General features: G+C 38.0%; 1 protein-coding gene and 1 long non-coding RNA gene across 15 annotated transcripts in view; one reads left to right on the top strand and one right to left on the bottom strand.

The window, feature by feature from the left end:
• The first annotated feature begins 1 nt into the window (after position 1).
• LOC310660707 lies at positions 2-10335 on the top strand. The gene is made up of 3 exons (XR_014503615.1): positions 2-66; positions 9272-9376; positions 10235-10335. It is a non-coding gene; the product is annotated as an uncharacterized lncRNA (long non-coding RNA).
• The window catches only part of SLC4A7 (solute carrier family 4 member 7), a 66198-nt gene continuing 48355 nt past the window's right edge, over positions 2530-20372 (bottom strand). For 11 of the 14 annotated variants that reach the window (XM_083405653.1, XM_083405659.1, XM_083405661.1 and 8 more), the window contains 10 exons: positions 19062-19223; positions 17298-17411; positions 16481-16642; positions 15384-15635; positions 14613-14681; positions 13542-13715; positions 13231-13362; positions 11317-11417; positions 9396-9503; positions 2530-7672 (listed from right to left, as the gene is read on the bottom strand). In XM_083405653.1, the coding sequence (XP_083261779.1) occupies positions 7591-7672; positions 9396-9503; positions 11317-11417; positions 13231-13362; positions 13542-13715; positions 14613-14681; positions 15384-15635; positions 16481-16642; positions 17298-17411; positions 19062-19223 (1356 nt within the window). In that variant the 3' untranslated portion in view covers positions 2530-7590. Of the gene's footprint in view, positions 7673-9395; positions 9504-11049; positions 11102-11316; positions 11418-13230; positions 13363-13541; positions 13716-14612; positions 14682-15383; positions 15636-16480; positions 16643-17297; positions 17412-19061; positions 19224-20372 lie in introns of all 14 variants that reach the window. The other 3 variants (XM_083405664.1, XM_083405665.1, XM_083405658.1) reach the window with 1 other exon arrangement.

Here is a 20372-nt window from a genome sequence, read left to right as displayed (position 1 = left end):
AATTCCATTACGTATTTTTATTGAGCATGTACAGACTGCTGCTTCACATTCAGTCCTCTCCAAAAGGTCTTAAGATAATATTTTTTTAATTATAATTAATGACCGCAATAAAAAAAATAGGGCTAACCTATGTAGCAAATCAGATGTACTGATTTGGAAGAGAGGGGAAAATGAATTTATAGAACACAGCAGCGACGACACTCCGTACATATATACTGAAATTTTATTTGCTCCAAATCGTTGAAACAACGAAGTTAAGGGGCCTGTGATTAGCTCTCAAACATATTGAGGATCTGTAAAGATGATGCTTTGGAATACCGGTATGTGTAGGAAATCTCACCTTCTGAATGACCAGCTTCCAAAGATTATGCTTTAAATATGGTATGATTTCCAGTTAGCTATTCTGTCTAAGCAAATTGTGCAACTATGCAGAATCTCTCAGATGAGATTCCTGCATTGCAAGGGTTAGACTAGATGACCCCCCCCCCAGGATCCCTTCCAACTCTACCAAATTCTAGGATTCTGCGGCACTTCATACCATCCACTCCGCAACAGATCCCATGATGTTGCTTTGTTGCAGTTGGGGGCATTTTCTCCTTTTGTGTCGTACATTTTAAATAGGACTGCCCTTTTTTTCCCTTTTTTTTTTTTTTTTTTTTTTTTTTTGAAGTTGAAGGCACCTGGGGAGCCTTTTGGGCACAAGAAGGGCTCCAAGTAAATGAATTATGGTGCTGGAGGAGACTCTTGAGAGTCCCATGGACTGCAAGAAAAGAAGATCAAACGCATCCATTCTTAAGGAAATCAGCCCTGAGTGCTCACTGGAAGGACACATCGTGAAGCTGAGGCTCCAATACTTTGGCCATCTCATGAGAAGAGAAGACTCCCTGGAAAAGACCCTGATGTTGGGAAAGATGGAGGGCACAAGGAGAAGGGGACGACAGAGGATGAGATGGTTAGACAGTGTTCTCGAAGCTACAAACATGAACCTGACCAAACTGCGGGTGCAGTAAGGAGTGCCTGGCGTGCTCTGGTCCATGGGGTCACGAAGAGTCGGACACGACTGAACGACTAAACAACATGTTTCTATAGAAGCGCAGGACTGCTCCAAAGCAACAGAGCCATAAGACTTCTCTTCGGGGCCAGTCCACCTATGAGGCAAGGTGATATAACTGCCTCAGGCATTGCCTGCTGCTGCAATGTGTTCCTTGGAGGAGAGTGCCACCTCTACAGTGGCCTCTTGGCAAATAGGTGCTGCTGCTGATCTCTCATCCTTGTTCCTGATGTAGATCTTCGCTCACCTCTTATTCCTTGGTGCACTATTTTGTGATTCATCTCAGGTGCCAATTGTATTGGGCTGGCTCTGTTTCTCTTGCTCAATTTCAATAGACCTACAGCCTAGAACAGAATTGGCAAGACTGAACAGAACCAAATCTTACCACAGAAAGAGCAAAAACATACGATATGGGTAAAGCTGCAATATCTAGTATTTATCCAGAGTTATATTGTGAATCTCTAGACCATATTTTCCTGTTTCCCTTTTAACATTCTGTACAGCCCAATTACTGTGCTAACCTTGTCTCCTCTTAATGGGAAGAATCTGTGCATACTGCTAAGGCTTCACCTTCAAGTGCTGACATACTTTTGTATGCCAACAAAATTATTTGGGTGCCAGTTACAAATAAGGCAAAGGATTGACTGGAATTCAGGGCAAGATAGAAGGGAAGAACAGCATCACCTTGTCCCATACAGTTCTTTAAAATCTGAGTATTTGCAGGGCAGATGTGGGAAGGAAGCCGTTTCTTCCCACTTTCCTCGATCCAATAAACACAGGACAGGAAAACAGAAAATATGTATTTTTCCCCTTTTCACTTTTCTTGCTTTTGCTAACATGGGAGGAAAAATCAGGTGTGTAATGTAGGAGTGTACATTTCAGCATACCATGTGCAATAAATACCATTCCAGTAAATGTCTTTTTCTGTTACCAGTGAAGGTAAATCTACTTTCTAGTGTCACTAAGAAACAAAACTCAAGTTCTCAGTGGCTTCCTCTGAGTTTTATGACAGTAAACAGGATAAAACTAAAAAGGTTATTGCATTGGAAGTGCAGAACTTGCCCCATCGCCCACAAAACTGTCAACGCTGGGGCAGATTAACCCACCTCAAGCTTACAATGGCTGCCATTCATTCCTATGAGAAATACTCTAGGGATCCTTGAACTATATTGGTCTTCAATTCACTACAACCCCTGCCCACCACAGTGATAGGATTTTGACCGTCTAATAATATAACACAACTTCAATCCAAAAGATACATATTGCAGCATTATACAGTGGTACGATTTGTAGCATCGTTTTGTAGACTCACAGCTCTTACTTGCTGGTTGTGCAGTTCTTAAACACATGGCAAGAACTTCACTCTAAACTAGACTAGCTAGATAAAAGTTAAGAGCACCAGAGAGCTTTCATGTATTATATCAGTAACATTAACCCTGCATAACAAACAACATGTGATTAAAGATTAACCGAAAACGTTAAATTCAGTGGCATTTTATTGCTGTTTGTCAACTTTTTGAAACATTACAAAAAATAGTTTTCGCAACATTCATTAAACAAATTATAAAGGCTGGATTTTTCACAGTACATGTTGGAGAATTTTTTGTAGGCATTATATAAATTAATAAAATATTGTTTCTATATTTGGAACAGTGTTAACTTGCTTTGGATTTTATTATAAAAGGAAATGTTATATGCAATTAGAAAACTGTCATAAAAACTGGAATAAAGTGTGGAATCACACTGCAAATCAAAGTAAATGTTTTTGTTCAGCTCTGAACACTGGAAGACACACTTACAAAACAAAGCATCAATAACAAATGGGAAATGTTACAAAGGAATTCGTCTCCTGACTAATAAATTGCATTATAAAAACCTGGCATTAAATAAGTTACTCCAAGACTGCCATATAGTGACAATATGTACTAAATATGAAAAACTTTATTTTCACACCAATTGCAACCATTTTCCTATAATTGACAATTTTACTAAAAAGTTTTAAAATAAAAAAACTGCAAGTAGTAAAATCACAAGACAATATTTTGTATTCAGAATACGAGTATATATTGACACACAACTATCTGCCTGTACATTCACTAAAATAAATGGTTCTTCACAACATTTGTACTGTATTAGGTAATGGATGGCACCTATAATCAATCATTCTAAAAAACATTAAATTACTGACCAAACTAAAGAAAAGCAAAAGCAAAATACATTCAAAATGTTGTGCTAATGATCTACAAACTCTGAACTGGTAACTTCAAACACAATGTATAAAACATATGTATAATACATAACCCCTTTAAACAATGCATACCAGTGCATTTTGGTTTTGCATTTCATCTATCCGTGACATTTTTACATTTGGAACTTACTTTTACAATGGGCACATTTTACAAGACTACTGTACATAGAGATAAATGCGTTTGAAGGGGGGGGGGGGAGAAACGTTCTGTTGGATGCTAAATAACTGACATGCTTTGTACACTATCTTGCACGTTTTTGTTGATTATCTTGATAATCTGGAATAACCTGCCTTAAACACAGTTTGCAGCATGGAACATTGCAAACTAAGGATATTGAGTTGTTTGTGCATATCTAGAACAGAGTTTTACAAGTTCATACACAAACCAAAATCACCGGGTTGTTTAGATTCTATTGTGACACTAAGATTCTTTACGGAAGATGCCAGTACCAAGGTATCTAAAAAAAAGTGCTCAGCTATTTAGTCTACTGGTTTAATGGAAAGATACTGGCTTTAAATTAGGCTCCACCCTAAGGTGAATCAGTGCACAGTAAAGTTTACTCATTTACACCTTTTAAGGCAACATTTATTATCTACGTACAGTAAAAGCTCTGTCCTTCACTGTCTTACTTTAATACTATCCTTTTTTTAATTATGGAGAAGGAAATAACGTTTATACAGTATAATAAGCAGTAAATCACCTAGATTTTACCACTGGAATTCTCAGCATGTCATCAGCACTTAATATGCTATCAAATGTGTAAGGTAACATTAACATCGAAACAATCAATGCAAACTACATTGCAAGTCATGGTTATGCCTGGCACTGTTTAATATTTTTACATAATTAAAATAAAATAAATATTGTGATTCTAAGTAGTTTTCAGATCTTTGCTTAAGTTACCAAAATTATTAACCCTTTGGCACTGAAAAGTTGATATGAACTGTTCAGCATTATGGAATTATAGGCTTAGAAAACAAAGGGTTAAAATTCAAGACAATCTGTTTGGATCTTTGCAAATTACTACCCACAGCTCTGAATACAGAATTTTTCAGTAATGGAAGACGAGTGTGAATAACTCTGAAAGCTACAGGCATGATTGGTGGGTTTTTTACTGTACGAAATAGAACACATTGTTTTCAAACGTGATTGTTGAAGAAGTTGAACACACCTTTTGTGAAAGAGATGGGGTAAGTGACAGGTGGTCATGATTTTCAAATAAAGAAAAAGTGCATATTTTCTGAAGAAGACTAAGGCACAAGCTACGTGAACATCCAGGAATGAATGTTATAGCTATACTCTTACCAATATCAAAGATAAGCAGTACTGAAAAGCTAATTTGATGTTGCTGAGGCATCAGCTCTTCTGTTTAATGATGACCCATATCCCTACATGTTGATTTAATAAGGTTAACTTTTTCTTCAAACTGTGAATACATTTAGCAGCATTTAAAAAATAATAATAAAAGGAAATGCCACTGTTCAAGTAAATCTTAAGTGTCAATTCCATAGGTTTCTGTTCCCATTACTTGCTCTCAATTGTTTCAGGTCACTGAGCACAGTTACTTTTGGTGAGCCCCACAATCTGCTTTTATGCTGTGCGACCTATTCACTCCTCTGGTTCTGCCCTAAAAACGGCTTTTGAAACACCCCACTATTTCAAAAGCAGTTGACGGCAGGGTACATGAACTTCCTCTTCAGAAAAGTAAAATGTTCCACTGGGTGCACCAAGTTACTTTCAAGATCCAACATGCACTTCTTGCCATATTCCCAGTGAAAAGTTCTGTGGGAGACGTGCACAAATTCTTCTTTAACAGGAAGCACAAAGAGAGGTGCAAATATTCATTATTGACGGAAAATAAGCGCAGCCTTAAGTTATGTGGCTTCTGTTACAATTGTGAGCAATGTCAACAACTAGACTTCTTTGCAAGGTTTGCGGAACCAGTTCATACAAACAGCATTCTTCAGGAACAAGTGGCGAGGCAGAATGCTAACAGGAATTGCATGCTGCCAGGCAATCAAGGAGGGAAAAGAAAACACATTCTTAACGGGAAACTGCTGGGAGGTAGCAGTGATGACGGGCTCCACTGAGAATCTCTGCTAGCATGAGAGGTCCTTATGGACTTGAAGCTCCTAACCAGCCAGTAACTACACAGTTTACGTTTACACCAACTACCACTTCCAATAGTGATCTTTAAAGACCTATTTGATTGCTCCACGGTGGTGATTCCTACCAATGAATGGCTTCACCAGTTGCTGCCATTTCACTTTTAGAAGCAGAATTGGTTACTGTGAGTTTCACCATTGGGCAAGATGATGGAAGTCCATGCTGGCAAACAGATACTATCCAGCTGCAGTTCAAGCCTTAAGTCCTGTGCATTTCATCAGGACAGATATACACAAATGCTTAATTCTGCCACAGAAAGAAATGAGCATTAATATTCTGGTGCAGGGATGGGGAGCCTGTGGACCTCCAGATGATTTGAACTACAACTTCCATCATCCCTGACTACTGGCCATATTTGCTGCGGATGATGGGAATTGGAGTCCAACCATGACAGGTGGGGTCAGATTCCCCCCCCCCCCAAATCCCTGTTCCGGTGTGGCTAGCAATTTATACAACTGACTTTCAGTAAGAGGAGATAATAAAGCAATATGCTTTTAAAATGGAAGACCTTACATGTTTAATTTGCCTTTTAATGTTAACTTCACATAAAGTTGCTCCATTCCTTCAAATGCATAGAGATTAATGTATTACGCAATCCTCACACCTTGATGCTAAACACAGTGGCTCCAGTTTAGGGGCCTTCTTCATATGTGTGGGATTTTCAGATAGGTACCGTGAAGATCCAGTATACAGAAGATCTTTCCTTGATATAGGGTATAATTTCATATGCACATCCTCCACATAAGAGAAGGCCTTACCCATTGCAGAAGCTCTGCATGCACAGCTTTGGACCCAGATTCACTGCCTTAAAAATTAAGCACCATTGACATCAGTGCAACTTACTTCTATGCATGGCCTAATATCTTATAAACAAGCTGTAGTTCCAAACATATTGCATGGATCTTGAAACGCTCAAGCAGAACTCTGTTCATGCAACAGGGCCCTCCTGGCTCCTTCCCCCTGCTGTAGGCCCTGTGGTTCCCCAAAGCATCTCCTAAGGGCCAGTAGGACCCTCTAGAATGTAAAATGGGGTATGGGGGCAGCAGCTGGATGAGGAAATGGAAGTGTTTTTTTTCCACTCACACAAGAAATCTCTGGATCCAAGCCTTCCAAGTAATAGCATTTAGATACTGAGTTCTATTGATTGAGTCAGGATTGGCTCCATGATTGCTAGCCTTCTGCTCTGTCTCCCATCCTCTGTGAGGCACACTCCCTCCATCTGCTCTGGGTCTGTGTGGGGCTGTTTGAAAGCCCTTTGTTTAAAAGCAAGATTCCTGTGCAAACCCTCTCCTGAATCATGAAAATGTTTGCATTGGGATCCCCTGCTCTCACCACTCTGAATGTATTTTCAGAGATCAATTAATATTATGCACATGCAGGAAAAGGAAACAAACTCATTGGCTAATCAAAGTCTGTTAAGCTTACATTTTAAGTCCGGAACCTTAATTTGGAGCCTACATGTGTATTCAAATCCACATAATAATTTCAATGCCTCATTAATTTCAATGGAGGCAAAAGAATCTGTATACAAAATATGTAGTATGAAGAGGTACTGTGGTGTCCATGACTTACAGGAACCAGGGAAAGGCAACAACGCCGTGTTTAGTGTTATATTAATTTAGGACTAATAAATCATTCTCACAGATATCCATTTAGATCCCCATAAAACAGCAACATGAAGTAAGAATGGCCTGAAAATAAAGTCATTTATGAAAGGGCACATTGGGATTTTTTTTCCCCTAGGGAGACTGACATTTATAACATTTTGCAAACACCCAAACAGTAATTGCCTGAAAACATGACGTGTACTGCAATAAATTATAAAAACTACTACATACTAGAAAGTTATAAACAATGCAACCAATACTTCACAATTAAAGATGATTTGACATGCAATGCATGTACTGATAACTAAAAAGAATTTTTAATTTTCCTATTTAAAAAAATGAAAAACATTCCACTAAAAATAAATATTTCCAGAGCGGACATCACTTCTATCTTGTCTGAAAGTCTTGTTGCTGTGCATACAGTATCCATATCTCTTGAATTTCAGTACTTGAAAGAAGATGTGAAGTCACCCTTTTACAGTATATCCTATAAAATAATATATACCCTTGTTCACTTCTATAATGAGGTTTCAGCATCTACATACTTTGTTTCAGGAGTATTTTCCATGTCTATTTTCACACACTCTTCTTTTTCAGCGCTGTTAAGAACAATTCACAAGGTTAGACGAGCCAAAGAATATATAACACACTCAAATTTTATCAAATAGCACCTGTATTTCATGTATCACATATTATTTTTTATTATGAACATGCACATATACACACTCAAGTTAACACATTTCAAGCACATGAAGCCCATCAGAAAAGTTTAACATGGATTCAAGATTATTCTCTTAGGGTTTATGGTTTGAATGCTGTTTTTCGCTAAACATTTAAGCCATTTTCAGCTATTCTTCCTATAGATGCACGTGTATTCAATATAATTGCAATAAACCACCACTAATTATTCAACTTTTAAGGCTGCAATTCTAAATCCACTTAATACGATGGTGCTTATTTTTGGGCAGACATGTAGGACTGACAGGTCAGTGACAGACTAGGCAACATGCATTTAGTCTGGATTCAGATGCAGCCTGAACCAGAACCCACCTAATAATTTTAAGTTCCTATTATATGTGAATTCATGGGACATTGACAAATCACAGGGCCATTGTCCCAGTGCAAGAGGCTGCTTCACCATGGAAACATGAAGCTGAATTCTGAGCAGACAAGCATCTCAGATCTATAGTCAGCCTGGCATATGTCAAGAAGCTCAGAATATGAAGTGGGTTCTTAACTATGGTTAGCACAAACCATGGTTTCATGTTACATCTGAAACCAGCCGTAATGTGGGAAAGGTTTTGCTGTTTTGTTTAAATATTTTGTGTTTTTATCTTGTATTTTTATGCTGTAAACTGCCCAAGGAACTTTGGGTGAAGGTAGTATAAAAATTAAATAAATAATGAGGTCTTGCAACCAGCCTCAACATTCATGATCTCAAGTGTACAGCTACAGGACTAAGAATATTTGAAATTCCTAGTAACAAGCAAGGTTTTGTGAAATTTGTGTTTGTGTATATACACCTGTATGTGTGTGCATCTGTAGCCGAATGGGGGTAAGAGTATCATGCTTTGTGTCTTTTCTACTCTTTATTCCAAATTAAAGTTCCACAATGAGTAGAAACGATATGAAACAGCTATGCGTGGCATTCTTTGGTCCGTTATGCTACAGATTAAATATTTTTAAAAGAGCCACCCCATGTCTAAATCACTACAATACACAGAAAATGTGCTTTGGGTGATATCCAACACTTCCCTTCCAGTAGGACTTCTGGAAGGGAATCAACTTTTGATTGGGGGCTGTGGGTGGAGGGAGAATAATTGTCAAAAACTGCCTCTCTCACCCATTTTGCTGATAGATGCCTTCTACCACTAGAGGGGAAGTACTGGATATAATTTTCTGTCCATTATCCAAAAAACCAACTCCAGTTTAATCAAGAGCCTTATGCTAATCCATTATATATATTTTTCTTTGACGATGACCCTCATAATATGTAAGCAAACTGGGCTTTTAAAAAAGATACCCTCACTTCCAAAGCACATTTGTTATGCAGAATGGTAGGCTGTAATTTAAGAAAATTCTATAGGCAGCTCCAACTCATGACACTAGTTTCACTGTTCTTGGGATTCTGGACTTCCAAGTTTAGAAACTAGTCTTTTTCTTTCCTAGGTCTCATAAACGTTTCCATTGTTTCACAGTTCAGATGTGTGATATAAACTCTTATTTGGGCATTCGGGGTATAAATATAAATACCAGTCAAAATTACTTCCACAGCTCAACAAAATCAAAGCATAATTAGAAAGGTGAGTAGTTTTAAGCTACCTCAAGTTAGATCTTGTTACTTTGGCATTCTCTGTGTTCATGGAAAGAGCCTTCCACTGTGCAGTTTTGGCCATTTCATCTGATATGTTTACAACAGAAGGATCAACGCTAGACAACAAACACAACTTGATTAGTACTCAGTGCCTTGCAAAAGCATTAATTATGTCTCATGCTCTTTACATCATTTGAGCCTTATGTTATGTATTTACCCAGCCACTAGTGACGTGTTGTGTTAAATATTACATTCTGTATCAATACATGTGGTGTAAGAATTCCTGGGCTAAAAAAGGTATTCCATTACAGGAAAAACAGGATTGGCTTATTGAGTGATTTTAATCATCATATGGCATCAGAAATATTTGTATGAAAGAATCCAATTCTAACTGAGTCCATTTTGAAAGCTGATCTGAACTACTTCTGTACTAGCAACATTTTTATTTGGAACACATGAGAATAACCAAAATACTTCTTTCAGGTACTTATTTTCTCTATCACGTATTCTCTCTTTATAAATAAGTATTTTGGTTATTTTCATGTGTTCCAAAAAATGTATAATGGCCAAATCCATACAAACTAGGGGCCACCATAAGAAAATAAGTAAAAGTATCTTTTTATAAAGCAAACTTGAGAATATGGCTAGGGATGCTTGCTGATATTGAAAAGCTTGTTGGGATGCTATTCTTAAGTCACTTAATCCCAACTAGCTCTATATGGAAGAAGTTATGTTACTGGGTAAAGTGGTTGATGGCTGTAGCTTTAGGAGCTCTGGTATTCCAACTGGAGCCAAATATTTTGCCAAGATAAATTATTTTAAAAGTATACATGTTCCTTTCAAACAGATTACAGAGGAAGGATGGAAAATGTTCTGGAAATCAGTTGGCTGGAAAAGGCAAAGACGCTTCTTTTTCCCCCTGGGCTTCTGGCCCTTTAATTTGAATGGTATATATTAGCTTCTTAGAGGGATGAGACTTATAGTCCTGCCTTCTTTGTGTTTTTAGTCTTATTCAAATTGTTGTGTTTTTAGGTTTTATTGTTGTTTCTAATTGGTTTTAATATGAATCAGCTTGAGTTACCTTGTAAGAAAAGTGAGTAGCAAACAACATTAATAAACAACATCTCTTTGTTTTAACTTGAAAAAAAAGGATACTCAATTGGGATTGATTTTAGTAGTAGATAAATTAAAGGGTTAAGTGCTATGTCCTTCAAGTCCATTACATACAGTCCTCCTTGCGAACACTTCGGGTTACAGAAGTAGATGCTTCCGGTTGCGAACTTTGCCCTGAGATGCAATCGGAAGTTGCATGCCGGGAGCACGGCAGCAGGAGGCGCCATTAGTGAAAGCACAACTCATGTTATGAGCGGTTTTGGCTTAAGAACGGACCTGCGGAACGATTTAAGTTCATAACCGGAGGTACCACTATATTATCAAGTGTCCCCAGACAACTTTTTTTAATGTACACAAGGTTTGGTTTTTTGTTTGTTTGCTTTGCGTTAAAAGGAAATTACTATATAGAGCTTTTTTGTTTTCGTTTTTTTAAAAAAAGACTGTCCAGGCTTTAAGCAGCTGGAAAATTTATGGCTCAAATTATATTTAGTATCTTCAATGCTTCTCACATCATTAGCCATGCACAGGAGCACACTAGACAGAACTGACCAAAACAGCTTCTTCACCCTGAGAACAGCTGGTTGAAAGTGAGTCATCTGATCTGTTCAAAAGGGTCACATGAATAAAATGTAATTTAAAATAGATATATAAAACCATATTGTAGACATAAGGAAGTCTGGTTTTTTGTTCCTCTTTCCCAGACAGTTGAATCCCAGATTTATAGGTCAGTACTGATTCACAATAGTTCAAATACATTAATTTCCACATAAAGCTATGTAAAAAGCAAACAATAAAAATAGTAGGTATATATCACACCTGTATTTTAGAGCTTTCACGGGAATCTCTAACACATCGCCTCTGTCATATGGAAGGTGTATAGTTTCACTGTCCACTGCCTGAAACATTCGTTCAGCTTCCTGAAAGTTACACATTATCCAATACATATTTAATTATTTTACTCTAAAAGAATGAGGCATGCAAACAAGGCCTTGTATGATTTTCAATGTACTTTAAATACAGAGCGGTGGCCATAACTGTATTTTGGATAGTGCTACATTATAATTGTACAACATAGCATCCTGCCCAGTCACCTACTGACCCCTCCAAGATAAGTCATATTTGGAACAAAGAATAGGGGATATTTAAAGAGTTTCACACAGGTAATGAAGCTTGAGTCCCTTTCTTTCTGGAAACTACTGCCCACGCCATCTGATAAGTCATTTGGAATATCAGGGTATGGGGCCTTTGAGTGCAGTGCCAGCAGCTGCTGTCAACCCACTGGTACCAACAAAATTGGGTATCTGCTGTGATCCATGGGAGTCTGAGGGATCCATCCATCAAACCCTAAAATATGATCTCTAATCCACCATTCTCCCATCACTTGGGATATCTAGAGGAAGAGTGGGTTAAGGTTGTTTAAGGAGCATGTTCATGTGGGGAAAGTGTTCCCATAGATGCCTGGTTGGCCACTGCAAGAACATGATGCTTAAGTAGATGAACCACGCCTGATCCAGGAGGTTTTCTTGCTTCTTACAGAAGACCCCAGTCCCCATTGTGCATCTCTTGTTTATAGTAATTTTGAGTGAGCACTTGATTCAATGCATGCATGCCCTTGCATATTTAAAGAAGGTTCTGGGTCACAATTTTCAATTTAGTCCATTTAGTCCAGATGAATTTAGGAAGGGGGAATATTCCTGCTCTTGCACTTACAAATGAGATTTTAATTCAATTAAATCAGTGGAGAAACACATCTTCAAGAGCAGTGGCATGCAGAGCCCAGAGACAGAGCTATGAGAGCAGGTAGTTCTATTTACCATCACTTGCCCCTCCACTCCAGCCCAGGAAACTCACTGTATGCTGTAGCCTGAAATTGGGTTTGCAAAGATTAATTGCTGGATGGGACACAACCTAAAGGAAACTCTATCATACTTCAGGGCCTGCCCATAAAAGGAAGCTCTGCCATTGGATAGTGAGTTTGTTTGGGCCTTGGGTGAGAATCAAGGTGAAAGGGTGGAGTTCCAGTGTTGAGTGGGGAAGTATAGGAGATAAGGAGAGAAAAAACTGAGGGGTTGGCACTTGCCTCCCAGAGTTCTTTGCTCTCCTGCCTCCATGACATGAAGAGGGTAATACCCAACCCATTTGGGTCATCAAATGGGGTGTGTGATACAAATCAGTACCAAATTATGCTATTGATATCAAAAAGAAACATTTATGAAATCTTGTTAGCACTTTAATCAGTAACTTGCACTGTGTATTATTTACATCATCTTCCACAGTTTGTATTTTGCATTGTGTTGTATCAATTATGTTTTGGGGTTATGTACTGGGTTGCTTTTTCACTGTTTCAGTTTTGATTGTATTTTTATGTACATACAGCAACCTGCACTGGGACATACTGGTGAAGGGCAGGCAAGACATACAATAAATAATAATAATTCATAACGACATGGACACTGCTCCACTGAGGCACAGGAGCTTTTCAGCTCTTGTTTCCAGGGGCAGCTTCACAGATCCTTGAAAAGCCTGCCAAAGTCTTGGGGCACTTCAGAACAACACCCAAAGGAGTAAAATTGCAACTCATTTTTCATATATTTATACAAATTCTAAAACCATACAGGTGACAGATCCATTAAAAACTATAGGAACTATGTTTTACTCTTGCCCCCGCCCCCCAAACCCCCCACTGATTTCAGTTGTTCTTTTTTTGTTATAAATTACAATCAAACTTACTTCCTTTGCTTTTTTCTTTTTGTCATCTTCCTTCTTCTTCTTACTTTCTGGCATAAGGTCATCAAGCCAACTGAGCTCCCGTTTGGTGAAACACAAATCCAAAAGTTTGCGAATGAAAACTAGAGCTAAAACCTTGAAAACAACAATTTAAAAACAACAGCTATCACACAAAGATCAGAACACTAATAGAAAGGACAAAACTAATATAGACGGAGTCATATGAGACAAAATTGTATGGTGCAAATTCTTTGTCTAATATATTGAGTTGACACAAATGTATATTCTCAAATACACTATAATTATTTACTTACCATCATAGGAAAAACAACAGCAGCGGCAGATGCTTTAATTGCCCACAAGAGAACGAGACAGGTGAGTTGAACTACCGTAAATACATGAACCTTCCAGAGTGGCACGTAACGCAGATAGATCAAATCAGGCTGATGTTTGGCAGGCATTCCAAACAATTTGATACGATCAAAAAACTAAATTGAAAAGGAGAAAAAAGTTATTGAACTTTTTTTCATCCTAAAGGGGAAATTAGGAAAGAAAAACGATCAGAAATAAAAATTGAAGGGATTGCAAAATTAGGCAGGGTTTCGAATTTGACTGTCCAACTATTGGTCAAATACTTAAAGCATTACTTGATTAGACTGATAACAGAGTTACCCAAGCTGCAAAAACAAACTGAGTAGCATTCAAGCCACACTCTGAGTAGACCAATTAAAATCAATGGACTAAAGTTAGTCAATGGATCTGTTCTGAGTATGATTCAGCCAGAACCCATCCTATGAGAATTTCTAAACAAGGAGTGCCTAACCTGTGGCTTTCCATACGTTACTGGACTACGTATCACATTATCCCTGACTACTGGTCATGCAGGCTGGTGGGATGATGGAAGCTGAACAGCATCTAGAAGGCACCCCTGTTCTAAACTAATTAATTAATTGTCACTAATATTGTTAAAATCTAAGTGGTTGTGAGCAGTACTCAAGAGTGGTTCAGGAGTGGAGTACAAACATGACTCCAGGTCAAAGAAAGAGATGCAAAGAACGCTTCCTCCTCAGCTTTAAGCTGCATTAAGCCAATGCCTTTCGCACCCTGCTAAAGCCACCTTCTGATGCTTTGTGGGAACAGGCAAATAAGCATAAGAAAAATAGTGTCTTCTTTCCTTGCAATCCTCAGTCTGCCCGCAGAGTTGCCATCGCACTCAGTTTCCACCAGTTTTTGCCTCCTACTGCAAAACTCCTTGTTCCGATACCATGCTATGAGCATCCCCCACAACCCTTAGGGGTGACTTTTGGGGGGCTGGGGAGAAATGCCAAACTATGGTATCTATTTTTCACCCTTTTCCCTCAGATACTGATTAAAATAGAACTTGCCTGGATGCCTTTTAGTGAGGATGCTCCCATGTAAAGAAAAACACCATATAAAACGGGCATTGGAATAAACTGTGGGGAAAAGATCATTAACAAATCAGTGAATGCATTTTCTACCATCTTTATGCTAACAGTTATTATTTATCAAAGTCACAGGCTCGAGCACTGCATCCAGTTAGGGAAAACGCATGATTCAACAACAATTAACTATGAATGTGTGTTTAATAGAAAACTTAGGGCTCGTCCACACGTTTGCTTGCCCTGTACCAGGAAAGCATGGGTCCGAGTGATCTTCCGCTTTCTAGGTTTTCTAGGCACAGGTCCAAGTGGTTTTTTGTTTGTCCTGCCAGTTTCTCTGGGAAAACCCACTGCTTACCACTGTATCAGAACAAATGTCAACCCACAGAAAAACCAATCAATGCCTGTTCTGATTCAGCGCAAACAGCAGTTTTCTCAGGACAAAGCATCAGAACAAGTGGACGAGCCATTAAAACCTTCCTTCCTTCCTTCGTCACTCCCAACTAACAATCTGAAGAAACCCAAAGAAATACAAAATTGCAGTTGTTGAGACATTCTATGGTTTCTATTCTCAAAGATACAAAAACATACTATAGGTACACTTTTCATGTTTAACACATGATTTTCTACTGAGATTGGTTGGATATGGCGAGAGGCATGTTCATATCATTGAAGCCATACCACTGGGACTTTTAATACTGTTTTACTAGCATGTTCAGCCTACATAATGTTACGGAATAAACTTTTTTTTCTTACCTTTAATACAGATGTCATAAATACAGACAGCCCCATCAACACAAAGATCATTAATCCTGTCACTCTCTGCTCACGAATTCCCAGGAACTTTGGCTGCTCCCCAGGAGCAGAACACTCGGATTCTACTTTTAAACTGTTGACATGACTTATAGAAAGAACAGTTGCAGCCACAAACCAAGGCAAGCCCATAATTGAGCATATACCTAACATCATGCCAACCATGAGCAGATCGAGATGATATCCACCACCTTTCTGTGGAGTCAAACAGAAACATGTTTCATAGCAGATATGCACATATTCTGGCAACAATACTTTTTTAAAAATTTGACACAGACATCTGGAGTATTCCGATTGCTACATATTCATAATGGAAAATGTTTAGAGTATAAAACCTAAATACACTGAATCCAGTGGTCTATAGAAGAAAAATGCATGGTAACAAAACATATGTTTTTTCAAGTCAATATGGTATAAAAATAACCCAAAAGGTATGAAAATCAGGACACACTGCTGTGACTGAAGATCTTCGGAATAATTAATAAAAAATATATTGTGACCACAGGGGGAGCGGGAAAATGAGTAAATCCATAGTTGAGCTGTATTCTGAGTTTAGGTTTCTCACATTGTAGTAAAAACCCTGATAACAAAGCACTCAACAGAATCAAATCTAATTTTTGATTGTGGGAGGAGCCAATGATGTTAAATTTGTGGTTCTTATCGTGGAGAAAAAGTGAAAACACCTAAGTAGGTTCTGCTCAAAATATAATTGTGATCCAAGTTGTGCTTGCAATACCAGTAAGTCATGATTCATCTTAACATTATATTCCTATCACATCAATGTTTCTTCTACCTACTAGCACAGGTTTTGACACACATTTAAGGCTTTAAAAGAATTTCACCCAGGATAAATGGTGCAATTTATATATAAAAAATTTGGTCTGATTAAAGAATAGCTTTATCCCACTATCTGAATACAAGATTTTTGCCTCCATCTTCAGCATTTTATAAACCTTTGCAAAGTATACAGAGGAAGTTACTATTTCAGAAACTAGGTTAACTTTTGTATTTACAATGAGGAAACATAATCAAAATTTCACCTTGAGTTTATGTTCTTTCCTGTTTATGATAACTGCTGTAATTTGCTGGTCCATAAAAATAAGAATGGTGCAGAGTAAAGCAGGAACTGCAGCTATTACAAGGGTCCACCAAGGATTAGGTCCCAGCGGATCTATGAGCCATCCTCGATCACTTCGTGTGGGCTTGGGGGGGGAAACAGAGGTAACAAAAGGACTAAGTACTTCTTCCTTATTTATTAGACAAGTGTGTTAATTCCAAAGTTGGTATGCATACTATTTGCTAACGTTTCCCAAAAATTTAAAAGATTAGTTAGAATAATTTTTAAAACAAATAGTACTGTGTAACATTTGAGTTTTAATTATATTTGCGGCATGATCCTGCATTGACAGGACCTTTCTAGTTCAGAAGCCACCTAATGTCCTTGTATTCAGGATAATAAACTATCAAAGTTTAGTAACAGTTCAATCCTGTGCAATAGCAAAAAAGTGTGTGAGCTAATGAGCATTTACTCAAGATGAGAGCCTTACTGCATTCAATGAGACCTGTTCCCCAAATTAACAAAATGAGAACTAAAGATAAAAATACAAAAACACAAAACTGATTACTATAGCACTAATCATTGTGCATATCTAAGCACAGTGGAAGAAAATACAAATTTCAAGTGCATGAGCCTAAAACCTAAATCAAATCTGTCAATTCCAGTTCTGTCACAATATATGCTTCATTCAATCTAGCTTCTAAACAGTGCTAGTATAATAGGTTGAGCTCTCATTAAAAAACTACCATAAATAGAGTTGATTCCTAGTGAAATCTTCCTAGCGAAATTATTATACTTACTTCAAATTTTTCAGGCACATGAAGTTTAGGAGAAGGAACTCCAACAAGATAATCAATGAGAACCATGATCACTATTGTCAAAAATACAGCAAAATCACTTATTGTAGACCGCACCTAAAAAGAAAGAATATACTGGTTGCTGTTTTTTTTAAAAAAATGCAAATTAATGCTATTTGCCACAGTGACAGGGATTGTCAAATAATTAATCATTCGGAAGTAGTTTAATACAAATTATTGAGATGTATACTTACTGAAACCTAGCAGCATATAAACTTACTCTAAAAGTTGAAAGTAAGTTAAATGGGAATCTCATTATCTTCAAGAAGAGATTTCTTCTGGATGAACAATCAGATTTATGATGTTCCAGGACCAAAATTTAAAACCTTAAATCAACATTTTCCTAATCTTAGTCTCCTTGCAATTAATTCTGTGTTGTTGCAAAAAAACAACAACCCCTCAGATATATATTATCTACAGAAACAAAATATCCAGTTAGATCATTTAAAATCTCCTTTCATCTAACAATTTCAATCTGATCTCTACAGAAATGAGCAATATATAATAAAGCATACTCAGCCTCTCCAATTTCAAAAGGACATACATGTGCAGCAAAAGGAATAACATGAAATCTTCCTTGTATCAGCACAGAAGATAAAACACTGAACCACTTTATTGTTAATGCATGCCTATATTTAGGAACAGTTAACACTAAGTAGGGTGGGACTTTTACATTTTTTGGATGCCTTTGCTGCTATTTATTCTAAGGTAATGTGCTTAAAATAGCACCACGATTGTGGTTTTCTCTGATCAGGATTATTTTAGCATTTGAGTGCTCACCCAAAACACAATTAATCAAAAAAATCCTATTTGTATCTAATTTAACTGCATTGGATGTGTGACTGTGCCACAAAGCCAAAAAATTGCTTTGCCTCTTATGTTTGTATCACTGATCAATCTTTTAATAATTACCAATTTAAATGGTACTGCCGTCTTGTATTGCATATTACAAATGCAAAGCTTGGCTATTAAGAATCTAAGAGCTGGTGATAGTGTTGAAACTGTAGGGTTTTTTACTCAACTAGAACAATTAACTATGGGTTGAAATAGCTTTGACCAATGATAAGTATGATTAACTCCTCTCCAAAGCAAAACTTTGGAACAATGAATTAAAGAACACTGCATCCTCATCAGTCCTTACAATAGTTGCTGCCACAAGCTTGTCCCATATAACACATTTACATGGGTGATCCTGAACTTTTCAGTTCTATACACATTGGGGGATACATGCTCAAATGGGTTAGTTTCTCATCCCAGATAGCTCAGTTGTTCTCATCCCAGATAGCTCGACATCCCAGATAGCTCAGTTGGTTGGAGCATGGTGCCCATAATGCCAAGGTTGCAGGTTCGATCCCTGTATGGGACAGCTGCATATTTCTGCATTGCAGAGGGTTGGACCAGGGTTTCTTGCAATACTACAATTCTATGGTTTAGGGGATAGCTCAGTTGGTTAGAGCATGGTGCTGATAATGCCAAGGTTGCAGGTTCAATCCCCGTATGGGACAGATGCATATTCCTGCATTGCAGGGGGTTGGACTAGATGGCCCTTGTGGTCCCTTCCAGCTCTACAGTTATATGATTATATGATTCTCATCTAGCATGCACAAATGAGCCATTAAGTTGTATAGTTGATTAAACCCAGAATGTCATCTTTGGACTTGCATGCACCAGAAAACCCTCAAAATGAATAAATGCTACCACAATTACCTTAGTGGGGAAATAGCGTTTGGTCTTGAACTGCTTGAGGAAAGAGGAAAGGAAAAACGTTGTAAAGAACAGTATGACGGACCAAAAAAGAACATCTGGGAAATACGGACCATGGTGGCCGCAGGCTGATCCAACAAACACGCCGTGAAGATCTGTACATTGCTGTAAATCAAGCCATGCAGAAATGCAAATTAGATGAACTGTTCGCATCTGCAATTAAACTTGCACCTGCCCTCTTTAAATGTATAGAGGAATCAACAGATCCAAACTCTGAGGAAATACAGACAATTAGGCATCACCTGGCCTAATGGCAGTGCCAGCCCTGGCAACTGGTAAGAAGAGGATCTGATCCTGTGCTGTGCCACTTTGCAAGTGGCTTTCCTACAGGAGCCATAGTGTTGAACCTACCTTCTTCCAGGAAGATGCAGCTACCTGTTATTAGGTATCGTACATCTTGGCCTTTTCTTGCTGTTTTTCCACCCTGCCTGCCTCTCCTTGCTGCCTGATGCCCTGCCCTCTGACAGCCTGGGCCATCCAAGCTGATTCAAAGCAATCTGTGACTGTTTGTATCCAACTCCTCCAAGACCCATGGTCCTCCAAATATGTCTCCAGTTTGGCTCGAGGCTCAGCTGAATCCAACATACAACCCAAATATCAAGTGGCTTCATCAGGTCTACAAAGCAGTAAACTGGACTGTATTTGAACAAAAAAAACTCAGCTTAAAGCACCTTTATGTTTCAAAAATGGGGAACTGTCAGGAACATTTTCATTTTCTATACTCTACATATTTTTGCATTATGTAAGAAACTAGGTTGAGACTGCTGCAAAGAGCAAGCTAGCTAACTGGATTCAACAAAATATCATCCATGATTAATTTTCAGCTCAAAGATGGTATAACAGATGAAGCAACTTGCTTTTCACTAAACATCTAATGATATAATGTTCCTTTTCCCATCTTGCCCTCTATAACCTCCTTCATACTTATAAAAACACATACAAGGGGAGCCAATGGATTCTTTAAGAGTTTTAAAAATTAGTTTTAAGTAGTGAAAAATCATGATACATGATGAGAGACCCCAAATTTATTTCCATTACTTATTTCAATAATATTTTCCTTCTCTGCCTGGAACTTCTATGCATGGCAAGATCAAAAGCAGGTTTCAGACACATGGAAACCTACCACTCCAGACTTTTCACTGGCAATTTCTGAAGCTGGAAGATACTATATTTCTGAAATATACAAAACTATCCTTGCCCCAAAACAGGAAAACAAACTGAGAAGCAGCAGAGGGAATCATTCCCTTGGAACCA

This window comes from Podarcis tiliguerta, assembly GCF_965153285.1.
Source record: "Podarcis tiliguerta genome assembly, chromosome: 12".
Classification (NCBI taxonomy): Eukaryota; Metazoa; Chordata; class Lepidosauria; order Squamata; family Lacertidae; genus Podarcis; species Podarcis tiliguerta.
This window is presented reverse-complemented; position numbering and strand designations above follow the sequence as displayed.